Below are 18,460 nucleotides of genomic sequence, written 5' to 3' on the forward strand. Positions count from 1 at the left end.
AACTGACCCTTTGGCATTGCATTTTAACTGAACCTTTGGCACTGCATTTTAACTGACCCTTTGGCATTGCATTTTAACTGACCCTTTGGGGTAGAATATGAGGCAGTCCAGAGCACGTGTTTTGAATAACAAAATAAAATGCATTTATTAATTGTGTAAAACAAAAATATTAATAACTTTATTTAATTAACACAAATTATGAAAATTCTCTATTGAATTCAATCGCAAACATGTGTGTGCTCTTCATTTAATCCAAGCTTAAGTGATTTTGCTTCATCTGCTAAATGGGTTTGATATTGTCTTCCCATCACCAGTTAAGATTTCGACATGTACTCCAACAGCACTCCATTGGGAAAGTTTCTTCTCGTGAGTTACCGGAAAAATGTTCACAAATTAAATATTATTTAGTTTGTATTAACAAATGTTTGGAAATGTTAACACGATTATCTCCTTTTGGAAATGTATTCCGGTGCCTGTAGAGATATACAAACTGATTTATGTACATGTAGGGATCTCTAACAACTGCTAATAAAATGTAGTGAACGGAGTGCCTTTTTCACGACTCCGTTTGCACTGCATCCGGATGCTGTTAAATTGTGAGGAATTGGAGTGCCTTTTTCACGACTCCGTTGAACTGCCTCCGGATGTTGTTAAAATGTGACAAATCGATGTGATTCTTTGGATTGCTTCCAAATGCGGTTAAAATGTGGGGAATGGAGTGCCTTTTTCACGACTCCGTTTGAACTGCATAAAAACATGCCGTGAAAGAACTAGTCTACATTGCACTACTTCCAATTTATTTTGCTGGGTAAATGATATGAACATTTATTTAATAAAAATAAAATAATTGCTCTGTTCCAGAGAGTGAAATGAAAACTTTTATAAAGGAGAAATTTGTGAAAAGAAAAAAAATTATAAAGGAAATATTTTTCATTTCAAATTTTCATAGAACAAGAATTCAGCCCCTGGAAGAATCTACTATTTTTGCAAATTTTGTAAATTAATTAAATTAAAAAGAGATTTGTTTCTGGGTGGGCAGCCGCTGCACACTGGTCCAATATTTTTTTGTCTTTTAGATTCCGAATAACTAATAACTCTTTCCGATAAATACCTGGAAAAAGTAGCATAAATCCTCAAAATGGGGCGGAACAGTTATGTTTGAGCTATCAAAACGTAGACCTATATCCACAATTTTTGGTGGAGAAGATGTATGACCACCGAGAAATTCAGCTTATTTGGTCTGAAAATTTGGATAAAATCCTCAAAATACTAAAAATCGGGAGGTATATGGGTGTTATATCCAAACATGGACTTACCACCACAATTTTTGTTGGAAAAGTTTAGTGACCACTAGGAAGCCTAAGTATTAAATTACAGCTAATTTGGTAGGAAATTGTGTCTTAAATCCTCAAAATAACCAAAATCTGGAGATGCCGTTATATGGGGGCTATAGCAAAACATTAGCCGATGTTCTTCATATTCGACCCATTATTATCCAGTGACACAGACTGAGCTTGTAAAAATTTCCAGAAACATATCTCATTTCCTTTGCAAGTTATTAATTTCGCGCCGCTAGATCAGTGATTTCAACCACTGTGCGCTGGCCGAAACGCTTTTGGTTTATTTGTGTCCGTATGGTAAAATCTCTTTAAAAAGAAGTTACTCGAGTAAATTTTACTTTAAGATTTTTTGGTTATCACTACACTTTACCACTTTAACCGCCTGTTCATGTATGTCGCACGGAAACCCGTACGAAAGGAAAGCAGCCACTCACTTGCGTCTAAAAATGCGTTCATGTATTTCGCAAACTATCGTCCGACTGCCGTTACGTATTTTATGCGAAATACTACTAATTTGAATGTACATTTGTACAACTATGTTCCATAAATGAGAGCCAAATGAGAAATGAAAACAAAATACACATATACATACAAATATTGGAATATGTGTATATGTTTTCTTTGAAAAATAAAATATGTCGGTATTTTAAATTATTTTATTTGATTGATTTCTTCAAAATAATAAATGAAAGCGCCATTAAAAAGTGTATGTAAAATTATTATTTTGTTTCAAGAATGTGTTGCATAAATTTGTTTTAAGATCGCGTGTTATTCGCGAGTTTACGTTCTACTCGGCAGCTACAAAGCAAGTGAGTGATTTTGACATTCTCTTTCTATAAGAGACAGCCCTTTCGAAATACATAAACCCAAATTTACAGGAAAAGTGTACGTTTACGTGTTATTTCGTATGGCTTGTCGGACGCATAGATTTTCGTTTCGAAGGTGTTTACATGAACAGAAAATGATTTTTGTCCACTTCCGAAGCGCAAGAAACCTTTCGGTCGACATACATGAACAGGCTGTAAGATTTGATAACTTCTGTCCGGAGACCTACTCAAATTATCCTTACAATTTGCAATTGTTATGCTTTTCTATTCTCAATGTTGTTCCTTGCTTATCTTGCGTTAAATTTGTAATTAATAACATGCTATTTATTAGCTTGCAAAACATTTCTCCTAATCTTTGTCAAGTGTCATACAAAACGTTTTATTTATGCAATATTAAAGAGCTTTTTCCTCCTAAATGGCTTGTTGTGTTTGGTGTGTTTCCTTAACAGCAGTAACAACAACAACGGCAACAATTACCATTAACAGCACAATTGCAGTTATCAAGAGAGCAAAAGGGACGATTTTAGTCAACATGGGATTCTTGCTTAAGAATTCCTGTACATATGTATTACGCTTAAACACATACAACAAGACATTACAACATTGTCATTCTATGTCCTCTCAATAGTAGTTCTTCCATGATTATGTGTATGTGTGTCCTTTTGTATTTGTAAATGTGCATTGTGTTTACAACGGAAATAGTCAACCACAAAATGGTTGTGTAAGATTGCACCGGAAACAAGGAAAATTACGAATTTCCGGTAAAACAAAAACAACAAAGTTGTGTTACAGCTTCTGATTTTCTTTTGGTGGGGAAATGTGTGTGTGTGTCCATGAAGGGGGAGGGGGAGAAACGAATAAAGATGTTAACATAAGAAGTCTATGGAAATATAGAGGGGTTACCAATTAGAATAGATAATAATTCAAACTGGAAAATATAAACACATAGAAGAAGATAGAAGCTGATCCCCAATCGGACTCTTATAGATCCTTTATAGGTAGAAGAGATCTAAAAAGGTATTTTATAGTTTGAGGACCTAGTTTCGGTCTTCTATTTTTAGAAGACTTCTTAACTGTTCTCTTCTAGAAGATATCCTGTCGTTTTTTCTATAGACAGAAGAACTTCTATCGCTCTTCTTTAGGTAGAAGATCGGTATTACACTAAAGGAGAACTTTTTATGGGCCTTCTATAGATAGAAGACTTTTTAACTAACTTCTATGGACAGAAGACTTCCTCTCGGTCTACACTTGGCTGAAGGGCTCCTATGGGTATTCTATAGATAGAAGACCTTGTACGGGTATTCCTTAGATAGAAGACCTCCTATAGGTCTTATTTAGATAGAACACCTCTTATATATATTCTTCTTTAGATAGAATACCTTCTGTAGGCGGTCTTCTATACATAGAAGACCTCATGTAGGGCGTCTTCTATAGATAGAACCCCTCCAATCTGTATTGTATAGATAGAAGATCTTCTATAATTATCCACTTTACAGGTCTTCTATTGATGAAATACCCCCATCAGTCTTCTTCCCATTTTCTATGGAGATTGACGACCTCCAATAGGTCTTTAATGAAGATAGAAGACTTCCTATAGGTATTCTACAAAGGTAGAAGACCTCCTATGAGGCTTCTATAGAGGTAAAAGGCCTCCTATGAGTCTTCTATAGAAACAAAAGACTTCCTACAGAAAGACTTTTATAAGATAAAAGACCTTCTATCGGTCTTCTATAAATATAAAAGACCTCCTATCGGTCTTCTATAGATATAATCGGTCTTCTATAGATATAATCGATATTCTATAGATATAGAAGACCTCCTATTGGTATTCTATAGAAATAGAAGACCTACTATCGGTTTTCTATAGATATAGGTCTGCTATAGAGATATAAAACATCCTATCGGTCTTCTATTGCGATAGAATACTCTAATCTGTCTTCTATAAAGATATAAGACTTCCTATCTATATCCTATAGAGGTAAAATACCTCATATCGGTTTTCTATAGTGATAGATGACATCTTATAGGTCTTCTATAGAGATATTAGACCTCCCATTGGCCTTTTATGGAGATGGAGGTCCTCCTATTGGTCTCCTATAGAGATAAAAGACCTTCTACAGAGATAGAATACTTCCTGTCGGTCTTCTATAGAGACAGGTGACCTCCTATAGGTCTTCTATGGACGTTAAAGACCTCCTATGGGTCTTTTATAGAAGTAAAAGGCCTCCTAAGGATCTTCCAGAGAAATTAAAGACTTCCCACCGGTCTTCTATAAAGATAGAAGGCCTCCTATCGGTCTTCTACAGAGATACAACATCATCCTATCGGGCTTCAATGGAGGGTCTCCTATAGCGATAAAAGACTCCCTATCGGACTTCTATAGAGATAGAAGGTCTTCTATCGGTCTTCTATAGTGATAGAAGACCTCTTCTATGAAGATATAAGACATCCTATAGGTTTTCTGTGGATGTAGAAGATCTCCTATGGGTCTTCTATAGAAATAAGACACTTCCTATCGGTCTTCTATAGATATAGAAGGCATCCTATCGGCTTTCTATAGAGATAGAATCGGTCTTCTATACAGATAAAATACCTCCTATCTGTCTTCTATAAAGATAAAATACCTCCAATCGGTAATCTATGGATATTGCAGAACCCCTATCAGTCTTCTATAGATATAGAAGGCAGCCTATCCATCTTCTATAGAGATAGAATACCTCCTATCGGCCTTCTATAGTTATAGAAGATAGTATACCTCCTATCGGCTATCTATAGAGATAGAAGACTTCCTATCGGTTTTCTTATATATAGACCTGCTTTAGAGATATAAAAACTCCCACCGGTGTTCCATGGATATCGGTCTATCGATTTTATGTAGAGATAGAAGACCTCCTATCGAGCTTCTATTGAGAAGAAGTCCTCCGATTGGTCTCCCATAGAGATATAAGACCTCCTATCGGGCTTTTATGAGGATAGAAGACCTCCTATAGGTCTTCTATAGGGGTTGAAGGCCTCCTATGGGTCTTCTATAGAAATGAAAGACTTCCTATCGCCATAGAAATGGGGGTCTCCTATAGGATTCCAATAGGGATAAAAGACCTCCTATCGGCCTTCTATAAAGAGAAAAGGCCTCCTATCGGAGCTCTGTAGAGATATAAAACCTCCTATCGGGCTTCACTTGAGATAGAAGACCTCCAATAGGTCTTTTATGAGGATAGAAGACCTCCTATAGGTCTTCTATAGGGGTTGAAGGCCTCCTATGGGTCTTCTATAGAAATGAAAGACTTCCTATCGGTCTTCTATAGACATAGAAAGTATCCTATCGGTCTTCTATAGAGATATAAGACCTTCTATCGGGCTTCTATGGAGATGAGGGGCCTGCTTTCAGTCTCCTATAGAGAGACCTCCTATCGGTCTTCTCTTTTATAGGAATAGAAGGCCTCCGTCGATCTTCTATTGAGATATAAGACCTTCTATCGGGCTTCTATTAAGATAGAAGGCCTCCTATTGGTCTTCTATCGAAATAGAAGACCTCCTATCGGTCTTCTATGAAGATAGAAAATTTCCTACCGAACTTGTACTATACTATCGGTCTACTATAGCGATATAAGACCTCCTATCGGGCTTATGTAAAGATAGAATACCTACCATAGGTCTTCCATAGAGATATAAGACCTTCTGTCGGGCTTTTATGGAGATGAAGGGCCTCCTTGCAGTCTCCTATGGAGATAGACCTCCTATCGGTCTTCTCTAAAGATAGAAGAGTTCCTACAGGTCTTTCATAGGAATAGAAGGTCTCCTACCGGTATTCTATAGGAATAGAAGGCCTCCTATCGATCTTCTATAGAGATATAAGACCTCCTATCGGGCTTCTATGGAGATAGAAGGCCTCCTATCGGGCTTCTATCAAGATGGAGGGTCTCCTATCGGTCTTCTATAGAGAAAGTAGACCTCTTATCAGTCTTCTGTGAAGATACACAACTTCCTACCGGTCTTGTATAGAGATAGAAGGCCTCCTATCGGTCTTCTATAGAGATATAAGCCCTCCTATCGGGCTTCTATGGAGATAGAAGACCTCCAATAGGTCTTCTATGAAGATAGAAGTCCTCCTATAGGTCTTCTATAGAGGTTGAAGACCTCCTATGGTTCTTCTGTATAAATAAAAGGCTTCCTATCGGGTTTCTATGGAGAAAGAAGGCCTCCTATCAGGCTTCGATGGAGATGGAGGCCCTCCTATCGGTTTCCTATAGAGATAGAAGACCCCCTATCGGTCTTCTATAAAGAAAGAAGACTTCCTACCGGCCTTCTATAGAGATAGAAGGCCTCCTATCGGGCTTGTATGGAGATGGAGGGCCTCCTATCGGTCTTCTATAAAGATAGAAGACCTCCTAGCGGTCTTCTATAAAGGCAGAACACCTCCTATCGGCCTTCTATAAAGATATAAGACTTCCTACCAGTCTTCTATGGAGATTAAAGGCCTCCAATAGGTCTTCTTTAAAAATAGAAGACCTCCAATAGGTCTTCTTTGAAGGTTGAAGACCTCCTATGATTCTTCTGCAGAAATAAAAGACTGTCTATCAGTCTTCTTTAAAGGCAGAAAACCTCCTATCGGTTTCCTATAGAGATCGAATGCCACCTATCGGTCTTCTGCTTCTATAGAAGACCTCCTATCGGTCTCCTAGAGAAATATATGACTTCCAATTGTTCTTCTATAACGGTATAAAACCTTCTATTGGTCTCCTGTAGAGATAGAAGATCTCATATCGGTCTTCGATTACTAAAGAAGTCTTTCTATCGGCCTTTTATAGATGTAGAAGACCTTCAATCGGTCATCTATAGATAATGGATACCCCTATCGAGTTCATATAAAAAAGACTACCTATCAGTCTTCTATTCAGTTGGAAAACTTCCTATCGGTTTTCGATAGAATTAGAAGACTTGCCTTCGGCTTTCTATAGATTGAAGACCACATACCGATCTTCTTTTAAAGGAATACTTTCGCTGCCTTCTATCTAAAGTCTTCTTCTATAGATAGAACGGTCTTTTTAGACAAATGGCCTACATTTACATGAAGAAGGCCACTTAAACTTTTTTTACAGACATAAGATCCCCTATCGAACTTCTATTTATAAGAGACCCTTACTGATTTGTTACATAGAAGGTCTTCTGCAAGTTTTTATAAAGATAGAATGCATCTATGGATATTCTTCCATTGGTAAAAATCTTCTATCGGTCTTTGTATCTTAATGGACGACCATCTATCAGTTTTCTCTAGATAGAAGCCCGCCACCGGTCTTCTTTTATGGGTTGTATACCTTCTCATCCTTTTTTGGTAAAAAAAAATTCATAGATATTCCAAATAGAAGCCACTTTCATCAAATTTTAAAACTTTTACTTTCCCCTAAGTTCCCGAAAACAATTGCAAGCTTCCTTGGCAAACCACCTTATAACCTTTGCAATTTCAAATTAAATAGAAATAAATTAATAAATTTCCAACGACTTTATACACCAAATAACTCACACATATACATACAACTAGTAATAGAATTCCCCATACACATATCTTCTACTTTGTATTTATAGGCTTTACATCATAGTCAAACCATGGAAGGTTGCTCTGCACCATTGGTGGTAAAATTTGCTGATACCCAAAAGGAAAAGGACCAAAAGAAATTGCAACAACTGTCGGTGGGTTTGTGTGGCATAACGGCATTAACCACACCAACCGCAGCAGCACCACGTACCGTATTGGGCGCCTTGACAGCTGCTGCACCGGCTACACCTGCCTTAAGTTCAGCCACACAATTGGTATCAGCCACACCAGTGGCTGCTGCTGTTTCTGTGGCCACGGCACCACGTCCAATAGCATCTTTGGCTACGATATCAGCGGCTCCAGCTTCTTTACCCGTCTCAGCGGCTGGTGGAGCTTCAGCTGCTGCTCTCATACCCACATCGACGGCTAGCATGTTTGTAACCCACACACCCACTAGTGCCACACAACCAGTTTCACCGTATCTAACCGCAGCCGATGGTATGTTACCGAATTCAGCAGCCGCTGCACAAATGCAAATATTCCAACAATTACAGGCGTATGGATTACAACCGGCTCATTATTTACAAGGTAAGTGCGAGTATATGTGTATGTATGTAAGAAATCACTTTCGTACATTATTGTTAGGATTTATTTTTCTGAAGTTCATATTTAAAATTGTATTAAACAAAAGAATACTTTTCTTTCTTAAGCATTGTGTTTCCTCCACTTTTGTTGCTATTTATTTATTTTAGTTTTGTTTTTTAAAGAAAATCATTAGTAATTGATATTTCCTTAAATGTGTTTTTTTAGTTTTCATTGTTCCCTTTACCACCCCTTCTCCATTACCTTTAGAGGGCGTTGTAATATTTATTAAATACAAATATAAGGTTTTTCTTTAAAGGAAAAATATAAAAGGTCTTCATTGCATATTAACCCTATAAACATTTATCTTTCATATGGAAAACATATAGAAGGTGTTCTCACAATTGAATGTCTTCTTCGAGTTGTATACTTTTAGAAAATATTCTATATATGGAAAACATATTGTATGTCTTCTTACCATAGAAAACCTAGTAGAATATTCATGACTTCTATCTACAGAAGACTTAAAGAAGAGTTTCTATCTTCGCACTTAGAAGGAATTTGTCAATTGATATCAATTATTAAAGGGAAAAAATTTAGTATTGTAAATACACATTGTTGTCTTAACGCACTTTGTGTTGTGTGACACAAAATATATGGTTGCAGCAACAATACATATATTTTTACATATGTATGTACATATATACAATAACCTATTTTGATCTCAAAATACATACATATGTACATTTGTTTGATATTTGTAATACTTCACCGAGTATATAGAAGACTTATTGTCTTCGTTTATGAATAGAAAACTTCCTTAATCTCCTCCAATTATAAAAAACTTGAACCTGAAAATTTTTGTATTTTATAAAAAATATTACAACGCCATTTACAACATTTCCCCCACTAGCCCATTGTTTCGTTATGTTTTTCTTCTTCTCCTCAACTTTTATTCATTTTTTTCCAAAAAAAATCTTTTTTGTTTTTGTTGCATTCAATATACATATATTTTTCATACATAGTATGCAAAATGTTTATTTTGTTTAGTTTTTGTTGTTATGCAATTGCATTTGTGTTTCTATATAAAAAAAATTAGCAGAATGTTATGTCAGTAGATATTGTATTGTTTTGGTTAATAATGTAAAAATATTGAAAGCATATGCTTGGTAATTATTTACAAATGAAAATTAATAAAAAAACATTAAATAATATTTAAATAAAAAATTAAATTCAAGGATTAATATTTAATTCACAATAAGATATAAATACAAATAATAAAATATAGATTTTGCAAAAAAAATAATACTCGCCCCCGGGTGGGCTCGAACCACCAACCTTTCGGTTAACAGCCGAACGCGCTAGCCAATTGCGCCACGGAGGCAATGTGCCCACTGTGCGCTAAAGACATGTCATATATTGGAAATAAACTGTTATGGCGAATTAAGGACCAGTAGTGGGATTCTCTAACACATTTTTTGAGTTACCAACAAAAATGGATTAAATTCAAATGCTTGTAAATTCGGTAATTAACGATATTTTCGGTAAGAAAGAAAGTAGTCTTAAACTTCTACCGATAGCAATAGTGTTGTCAACTTTTATTTGAACTTTTCATTCATAATTTTGCGTTAGAATGCTAAGACCTCGTCAACATTGTCTGTTTGTTGGAGAGGACCCAGGGTCAAACCTCAGCCGGGGCGTGCTATGCATTTTTATTTAATTGTTGTCTTATTAGGACGAAGGTCATTTATTTGTGAGAGTTTTTATTTAATTGAATTAATTGAGCTTTTTTTATTTACTATGTATTTTTATTTATTCTTTCTTTTTTATTTATTTATATCATTATTATTATAAATATGTAAACCAACCTAAGGAATTCAGAATTTTATAAAAAAGTTAAAATTCAAAAATATTAAAGTCGAACATATGTATATGTGGACAAAATTAAAGCACAACCAGTTTAAGGAACAAAAAAACAGTAATATTCTGACATTTTTTTGTAAATGATAATTATTTAAGAATACTAAGTTATACATTTAGTTTTTATTTGTATCTTTATTATTAAAAAAACACAAACCTAAGGAATTCATTATTTTATAAAAAGTTAAAATTCAAATAAAAAATATTTAAAAAAATTAAGCTACAGCGTTTTATTTATAAATACACTTAAAGCTAGAAAATATTTCGCTTAGCATCAAGTAGTATATTCTTCTTCATGATGGAATCTCTTAAATAAAACGCCGTTTAATTTTGTCACCATTTTGTTGTTTAAGTGCATTTATATATATAACATTGTACATTGTAGCTTAATTTTTTAATTATTTTTTTTTTTTAAATTTTAACTTTTTATAAATACAACTTTTTTGACCACTGAGAACTCCATAACCAAATTACAGCCAATGTTGGCCGAAAATGTAGATAAAGGGCCTGTTTATGTATGTCGATAAGAAAACGAATGCGGAAGAAAAACTACCAAATTTGAGTGTGTATTTCAAATTTGTTTTTTGTTTTGAAGCAAAAGCAAATTAAATATTTCAAAAACTAAAGTGCGCACACATTTTCGTTTCGAAATACATAAACTGGGGGAAAGACTTTAAAATACCTGAAATTGGGTGGTACGGTTATATGGGTTAAAATGCAAACAACATTTTATGTAGCAAATATAAGAGGACAAAACTAAAGCACGCCCAATTTAAGGAACAACAAACTTGTGAACTCAATATTTTGTTGCATATCCTCTATTCTGGATGACACACGGACATCTTGTAGGCATAGCTGATATTAAATTATTTCAGGCGAAATGTTTACTTTTCAGAAAATGTAGATTTTTAAATCCTCAAACTACTGAAAATCGGTAGATACCGTTACACAAACATGGACACAATTTTTGGTGGAAAAGTTTTGTGACCCTAAGTACCAAAATGATCCTAAATCATCTTCTAAAGGGTGTTTTTTTAAGCCCGATAGAACTTGAAATTGTAAAAAATAACACAAAACATTAAATTAAAATTTTTTTTATTCGAAAGATCAATACGTGACATTAACATTTAAAAATGATTTCGGGCATATGGGTACCGCGGCTGTTCTTGACGAAGTGCATTCTGGACGTCCAATTTTTGGCCACTTTTTCGAGCACTGCTGGCCGTATGTCACGAATAACACGAACAATGCTGGCCTCCAAGGCATCAATTGTTGCTGGCTTATCAACATAAACCAGTGACTTCACGTAGCCCCACAGGAAATAATCGAGAGGTGTCAAATCGCACGACCTTGGAGGCCAATTGACAGGTCCACTTCTCGAAATCAACTTATCGCCAAATTTTGATTTCAATAAGTCGATGGTTGCGTTCGCCGTATGGCACGTAGCGCCATCCTGTTGAAACCACATCTCCTCCGGATCAATGTCATCCATATTTTCAAACAAAAAATTATTGATCATGGTGCGGTAACGATCTCCATTGACCGTAACGCGAGCTCCGGCCTCATTTTTGAAGAAATAAGGTCCGATGATGCCACCAGCGTGAAAACCGCACCATACGGTGCATTTTTCTGGATGTAATGGAGTCTGTAGGGTCTCTTATGGATTGGTCTCACTCCTGCTTATTAACAAACGCCTCATCGCTGAACACAATTTTGCGATAAAACAACGGGTCATTTGCCAACTGCTGTTGCGCGAATCGACGACTGATTTTCAAAGTAAATTTGGATAATTTCGTAGCGTTATTCAAGCGTGAGTCTACTCATGATGATTTGTCAGAGTATACTGAAACAAATAAAAAAAACAGTTTTGCTTTTTTCTAATGAATCTAAGCTTAATTAAAGGGTTGAGATGGCATAAGCCGTGGACCAAATGGGCAACGGTTAAATCCTAAATATGGCAAAGGCACTGTAACACATGAAGGCGGCAACAGAATGGTCTGGAATTTTTTTTCTCGGAGCAAAGTATTGGACTAATTCATAAAATTAATGGAATTATGGATCGTTTCAAGTATCGTAACGTATTAAAAGGCGTGATTTTGACTTATGTTGAAGAAGAGATGCCACTTAGATGGACATTCCAGGAATAGAACGAGTCAAAACATATATCGAAAGTGGTAAAGGTGTAGTGATTCAAAAGCAATTCGACAGAAGTTCTCCATTGGCCTTTCCAATCCCCTGATCTTGGCTCTCGATTTGAACTTGTGGGAGATCGGTAACTCAAAAATCACATAATTCTGACAGTTGACCAGTAAGAACAACATCAATATACATATTCTGTACTGATGACCTACTTTTTTAAATCAGGCTTTTTCCTGCTAGAGTACGTCCTCATAAAGTCCGAGCTAGAAATATACACATAGTTTTAATACAGAGATATGACTTTTCTTAAGAATATTTATGTAGAGAACAATTGCAAAAAGTGGCCAGGCATAGTTCGAAACAGAATATATTAAATTAATTGTGTATATAAACTTGTAAGATAATTACTGAGCAAATTGGTCGATATGTTAAAGTTACTACTACTCTCTCTCTCCACCCTACATAACCTTTTTTTGCGATCTGTTGCAAACATTTTTTTATTATTCAAGAATATTGAAAAAACAAGTTGCCGCCCCCGGGTGGGCTCGAACCACCAACCTTTCGGTTAACAGCCGAACGCGCTAGCCAATTGCGCCACGGAGGCGATATGACCACTGTGCATGTAGAAGTCAATTTCAATATACCTTAGTATTCGTATGTATAATAAGGACATCACCTTTTGGGTCGCAAAGGAACATAAAAGGGATATAAAACTTTAACTAAAGAGGCTGAACGGCTCCTAACAGTTGTGGGTACCGCACTCTCTGAAAGAGAACATTTGAAGTTTAAATTTTAACAATGACTCCCTACAAAATCGTCGTCTCTTGAGTTGTTTGACGCTGCTATACGTTGTTTTCCCTTTTTCAAACTAAGTTCAAACTTCTTGAAGAACAATTTTAGGCTAACATTTTGAACAAAAATTGTATCGCCCCCGGGTGGGCTCGAACCACCAACCTTTCGGTTAACAGCCGAACGCGCTAGCCAATTGCGCCACGGAGGCAATTGTGAGCACTATGCATGTAGAAGTGAATTTCAATTCGTATGTATAATAAGGACATCCACCACCTTTTGGGTTGCAAAAGAACCTAAAAGGGATATAGAACTTTAACTAAAGAGACTGATCGACTCCAAATAATTGTGGAAAATAATTGGAGCCAAGGCCCACCTGAAAGAATACATTTACACAATAGCTTTCCCGTTTTCCTGTTTTCAGAAAAAGTTCAAATCTTTTAAAGAACATATTGAACAAGTCAAAAAATTTAACGCCCCCGGGTGGGCTCGAACCACCAACCTTTCGGTTAACAGCCGAACGCGCTAGCCAATTGCGCCACGGAGGCAATTGTGACCACTGTGCATGTAGAAGTGAATTTCAATATACCTTCGTATTCGTATGTAAAATAAGGACATCACTGTTCGGGTCGCAAAATAACAAAAAGGGATATACAACTATAACTAAAAAAGCTGAACGACTCCAAATAGTTGTGGGGCATAAATGGGCCTAAGGCATCACACTATCTGAAAGAGGACATTTAAAGTTTACATTTTAACAATGACTTTCCATACAAAATCGTTTATATCTGGAGTTGTTTGAAAGAAAGCATTTAAACAATGGGTTTCCCTCTCTACAAAATCGCCGTTTGAAGCTGTTATACGTGTTTTCCCGTTTCAAAGTTAAAACTTTTTGAAGAACATATGGGACAAGTCAAAAATTTGATCGCCCCCGGGTGGGCTCGAACCACCAACCTTTCGGTTAACAGCCGAACGCGCTAGCCAATTGCGCCACGGAGGCAATTTGACCACTGTGCCCTAAAAAATGCATTTGAAAATAAACCAAAGGATATTTAAGCAAAGGACAAATTTCATATACATATGTATTTTAAAAAGTGTGTCTATCCCTGTGAAATGTGTAAAGTAGATATTTATTTGTCATCCACAAGTACTAAATTAAATCCTAGAATTATTTAATGTGTGTATGTAAATACATATCAGCAAAAATGTCTAAAATCGTCTTTTCCATTTCAAAAAAATCAAAAAAAAATTTTGATACTACATCTATGATTTTTAGTACATAGATTAAGAAAAAAATCGTCATTCCAAATCTGTTTTCGTTACCAACTTTGATTGTTGCGCGCAAAAGATATGACCGTTTTAATTATGCTAATTAGAAAAAATTCTAAAAAAAATCGCGGCTTAATATAGTAAGCTGTTATATCCAATTGTCGTTAACTGAATTCGCAGCCTTTGAGAATATGCAAAAAAAAAATTCAAAAAGTTTCAATGGATTCGCGAAAAATTAAATTTATTAAATAATTTCACGTATTTACAAACATATTTTTGAAACAATAGCGCTTATACTTACAAAAAAATATATAAAAAAATTATAGCAGCATCCAGACATTGTGAGGAATAAAATGAAACCTAAGTCGTGAAGTTTGGAGCTATAGTATTCGTGTTATTTGCAAAAATACAATGAAAATGTGACGAAAAAAATAAAAATTATGTTATTCTAATTTTATTTTTTATGGTTTTATAGGAAATGTTGAAGAAAAAATGATTGAGTTCTTCGTCATTTTCGTCCAAATTTCACGCAATAATGAAGATATTCCGTTGCAACAACTTTTTCACTTATAGTTTTCCTATGGGCGAATATTTTTAGAAGATTATATTAAATCACAAGGAATTCCAATTGTGGCATAACATTAAAGTAATGTTATATTGAATATTACAACATTTGAAACGCATATAAACCGCGTAATAGTGAAAATGACATGATGCGCATCCGATTTTCCAAAACAGCGAATCAATCCCTCTTATTTGATATACACTTTGTGAAATTCCATTTGACGACCACGATGTAGCATCAGTTGCATGTTAGGGTGCAAAAAACAGTAAAATGCCCATAATTTCCACGAAGTACATTTGCATTTTATGCGCATCCGATTTCAATGATCACCATTAAAAATACATCATCTTATCCATCCATCAAGAACCGTGGATGTAGCATCGCACTCAGTTTTTAGAAAAAATCTATTATATCTCCGGATTCGCGAACGTTTTTCAATATCTGTTTTCGCACATTTTAAATATGCGTTTCGCTCTATATATCTAAGTAGGAAATACACATCTAAAACGCGTCTAAATGCGCGATATTTTAAAAAATATTTTTTGCATATTTTCGAAATTTGAGGGGTATCATATCCGCCGATCTAGTGGATGGATTTAGACGCGCAAAGGTTTGTTAGATTCAGAACGTAAAAAAACTAAATTCACGCGTGAAATCGAAAGGCATTTGTAAGTTTTGAATCCAAAAAACTGGTTTTTTAAAAAAAATACGCACAAAAATTTCGACTTTAAGCTGAGATTGTTGTGAACCTTTGAAGGCTACACGCCTTAGTTATACATCAAAAAATGCGTAATCGCGAGTACTACAATCTCATAATCAGTTTTTAAACGAGTACAGTTGCGCGTTCCGATTAGAGCAAAAATTCAAAAAACCCAATTTTTCAGTCTTCAAAATGTCAGCATCCGTTTGAGATTGATGCGGTGGTTATATTAAAAAATCATACATTAGAAACTTCCTCTCTGAAGTGTATTCTTTAACTTCTTCTTTGAACATTATACTCTACATTGTATTGTACAGCCACTAATTGAAAACTGACTTAAAAAAACTCGTTTCCTTCAACGATTTTTTTCTTTTTTTTTTACATTAATATGACCACAGCTTCCGCTCAAATTATAATTTTAAGAAATCCATCGGTGAATCGTGCTAAAACAGTTTATTTTACCTAAATGCGTTCAAAAGTTATGGTATATTACAACAATTCGCGAGATACAATACCCCATACCTCAGTTTCAACAGAAGTAAATTTTCTACAAAAAGGCCGATATCTGAGTTTCTAATGGAAAGGGGAAAAAATATTCCTTTTATTTTGTATATTATTTGTCCTATTGTGTCAGTAGTCTTATTTCTGTTATATTAGAAATAGAAGTATGTACATATATACAGTATCTGCCAAAAATTAAGCCACCCCCAGTACATTTTGTAAATGAAAATTTTTTATGAAAACCAAGTTATAAATTTATTTTTTGATTTTATTTATGTATATCTACCCAGCAAAATGTTCGATGCCAAAGATGACATTCAATCATGGGTGCAAGTGATCTAGCATGTCATCTTTTTAGCATCTTCATCGATGAATTTTATATGAGCGTGGACCCCAAAAGATGACGTTCTTTTCTGGATCCTAAGCATGTCATTTCCACCAATGCTTTGGCATGTCATTTCCACCAATGATTTGACATGTCATTTTCACCAATGCTTTGACACGTCATTTTCACCCATGCTTTGGCATGTCATTTTCACCAACCCCTTGGCATGAAATTTTCATGTCTTGTTTGGAAAATGGAAATGCTGCACGCAGAGAAAAAAATATGTTTGATCCAACAATATTCCAAGAGCAAAATATGTATTGTTAACATATTGTTGGATTCCTCATGTAGTATTGTAAATCCAAAAATAGTTTGTGTCAACTGAACAATATTTCTCTCTTTTCTTCGAAAATTTGTTTCTCTTCTCTCGCTATTCGATGCCGTGTTGAAAAAACAATTTTGGTGAGTTGTGGTGGTGTGTTTGTATGACATCCCAGCTAACATTTTTTTCCGAATTCGTATCGAATTCGGACAGAATTTCTGAAAAAATATCCGATTCTGATGCCGAATTCGTACCGAATTCGGTACGAAAGTTGTATGGACGTGGTCGCCGAATTCGGAAAGAATTTTCGAAGGAAATTCTTAAAAAATGTTAGAGTTTCGCGACGAATTCGGTCCGTATTCGGAAGTAAATTCTTGGAAAATTCGGAGAAAAATTTAGATTTTCTGACAGAATTCGGTCCGAATTCGGAAGAAAATTCTGGAAAATTCGATGAAAAATTTAGATTTTCTTAAGAAAATCCGTCCGAATTCGGAAGGAAATTCTGGAAAAGTTCGGAAAAAAGTTCAGCTTTTCTGAAAAAATTCTGAAACAATTCTGACGCTGACGCCTTTGATATTGACACAACACGTGTCGGTACTGTACTGAACAAACCCCACTCAGAGACAATTTTCTTTTAATGTACTATTTATGGAAGATTATAATTTCAAACTTTCTAATGATTTTGCCTGTTGTTATGATTTTATGATTAACAGTAGAACAATGTGCAGAAGTATGTTGAAGCTATCAACACTAGCTTGAATTATTATATGTTGCATTTATATTAAAAAAATTGTAAAACTGTATATGCGAATTTTATGACCAGTCATTTTGCTCTTCGACATCAACCGAAAAAAAAATCCCTTAGAAAATCCATTAGAAATCGGAACGAATTCGGAATAACGATTCTTAATATTCTTTAGAAAATGTGCAGAGATTCTTAAAATAAACTTATAGAAAATCGGTCCAATTTCTAGGAAAATATTAGAGAAATCGGCCAAATTTCTAAAAAAAATTCAGAAAATCTCAGAAAAAATCTGATATCAGAGCCCTCGGAAAAAATTGTTAGCTGGGATGCTGCCTTTACCTTTGTTTTTGTGTGTATGTACTTGTGAGACTCTTGTTTTTATTTGTTTCTGTTTTGTTTCATTTTTCTTTCCTTTTCATGTTTGTTATGGTGTTTAATTATTCCTTATGTTGTGGTGGGTTCTTGTGGCTTTTTGTTTGTCTTTGTTGTCAGCCAATGCAGCAAACCATGTATTGTGTTCATCAATGATTGCAATATTATACGCGACATTTATATCCAAGTTATGCGAAAAGTGTATATGAGAAGTATATGCACTCAAATCAAAAATTTCTGGGCTGGTTTTCTGTATTGACAATACTTTTTGTAAACAAAATTAGATTATGATAGTTCCTACAATCGGTATTGTTAACGATTTTAACAATATTGCGGAAATTCGAAAGTTGTTTTTGTTTTCTATGTTTGGAACAAAAGATGGTATTTTTGGATTTGGATTACAATGTTTGAACAAAACAAATTCATTTTTGGAACCAAAACATATATTTTTGTTCCAACAAAAGCGAAAAATATTTTTTCTGTGCGTGTGTATTGAAATATGGTTTTCATGAAAAACAAAACTCTTTATTA

The 18,460-nt window shown here is 35.0% G+C and overlaps 1 protein-coding gene and 5 non-coding genes across 46 annotated transcripts in view; 1 reads left to right on the forward strand and 5 right to left on the reverse strand.

Moving 5' to 3' along the window:
* LOC141395239 (CUGBP Elav-like family member 1-B) overlaps positions 1-18,460 on the forward strand; it is a 569,810-nt gene that overhangs the window by 499,849 nt on the left and 51,501 nt on the right. For all 41 annotated transcript variants that reach the window (XM_073970819.1, XM_073970825.1, XM_073970829.1 and 38 more), the window contains one exon: positions 7,751-8,288. In XM_073970819.1, the coding sequence (XP_073826920.1) occupies positions 7,751-8,288 (538 nt within the window). The remainder of the gene's footprint in view (positions 1-7,750; positions 8,289-18,460) is intronic.
* Positions 9,593-9,666, reverse strand: TRNAN-GUU (transfer RNA asparagine (anticodon GUU)). The gene has a single exon. It is a non-coding gene; the product is annotated as a tRNA-Asn (tRNA).
* TRNAN-GUU (transfer RNA asparagine (anticodon GUU)) lies at positions 12,872-12,945 on the reverse strand. The gene has a single exon. It is a non-coding gene; the product is annotated as a tRNA-Asn (tRNA).
* On the reverse strand, positions 13,268-13,341 carry TRNAN-GUU (transfer RNA asparagine (anticodon GUU)). The gene has a single exon. It is a non-coding gene; the product is annotated as a tRNA-Asn (tRNA).
* Positions 13,605-13,678, reverse strand: TRNAN-GUU (transfer RNA asparagine (anticodon GUU)). Its single transcript has one exon. It is a non-coding gene; the product is annotated as a tRNA-Asn (tRNA).
* Positions 14,057-14,130, reverse strand: TRNAN-GUU (transfer RNA asparagine (anticodon GUU)). The gene has a single exon. It is a non-coding gene; the product is annotated as a tRNA-Asn (tRNA).

This window comes from Musca autumnalis, unplaced genomic scaffold, assembly GCF_047663935.1.
Source record: "Musca autumnalis isolate F117 unplaced genomic scaffold, ASM4766393v1 scaffold_2, whole genome shotgun sequence".
NCBI classification, from domain to species: Eukaryota; Metazoa; Arthropoda; class Insecta; order Diptera; family Muscidae; genus Musca; species Musca autumnalis.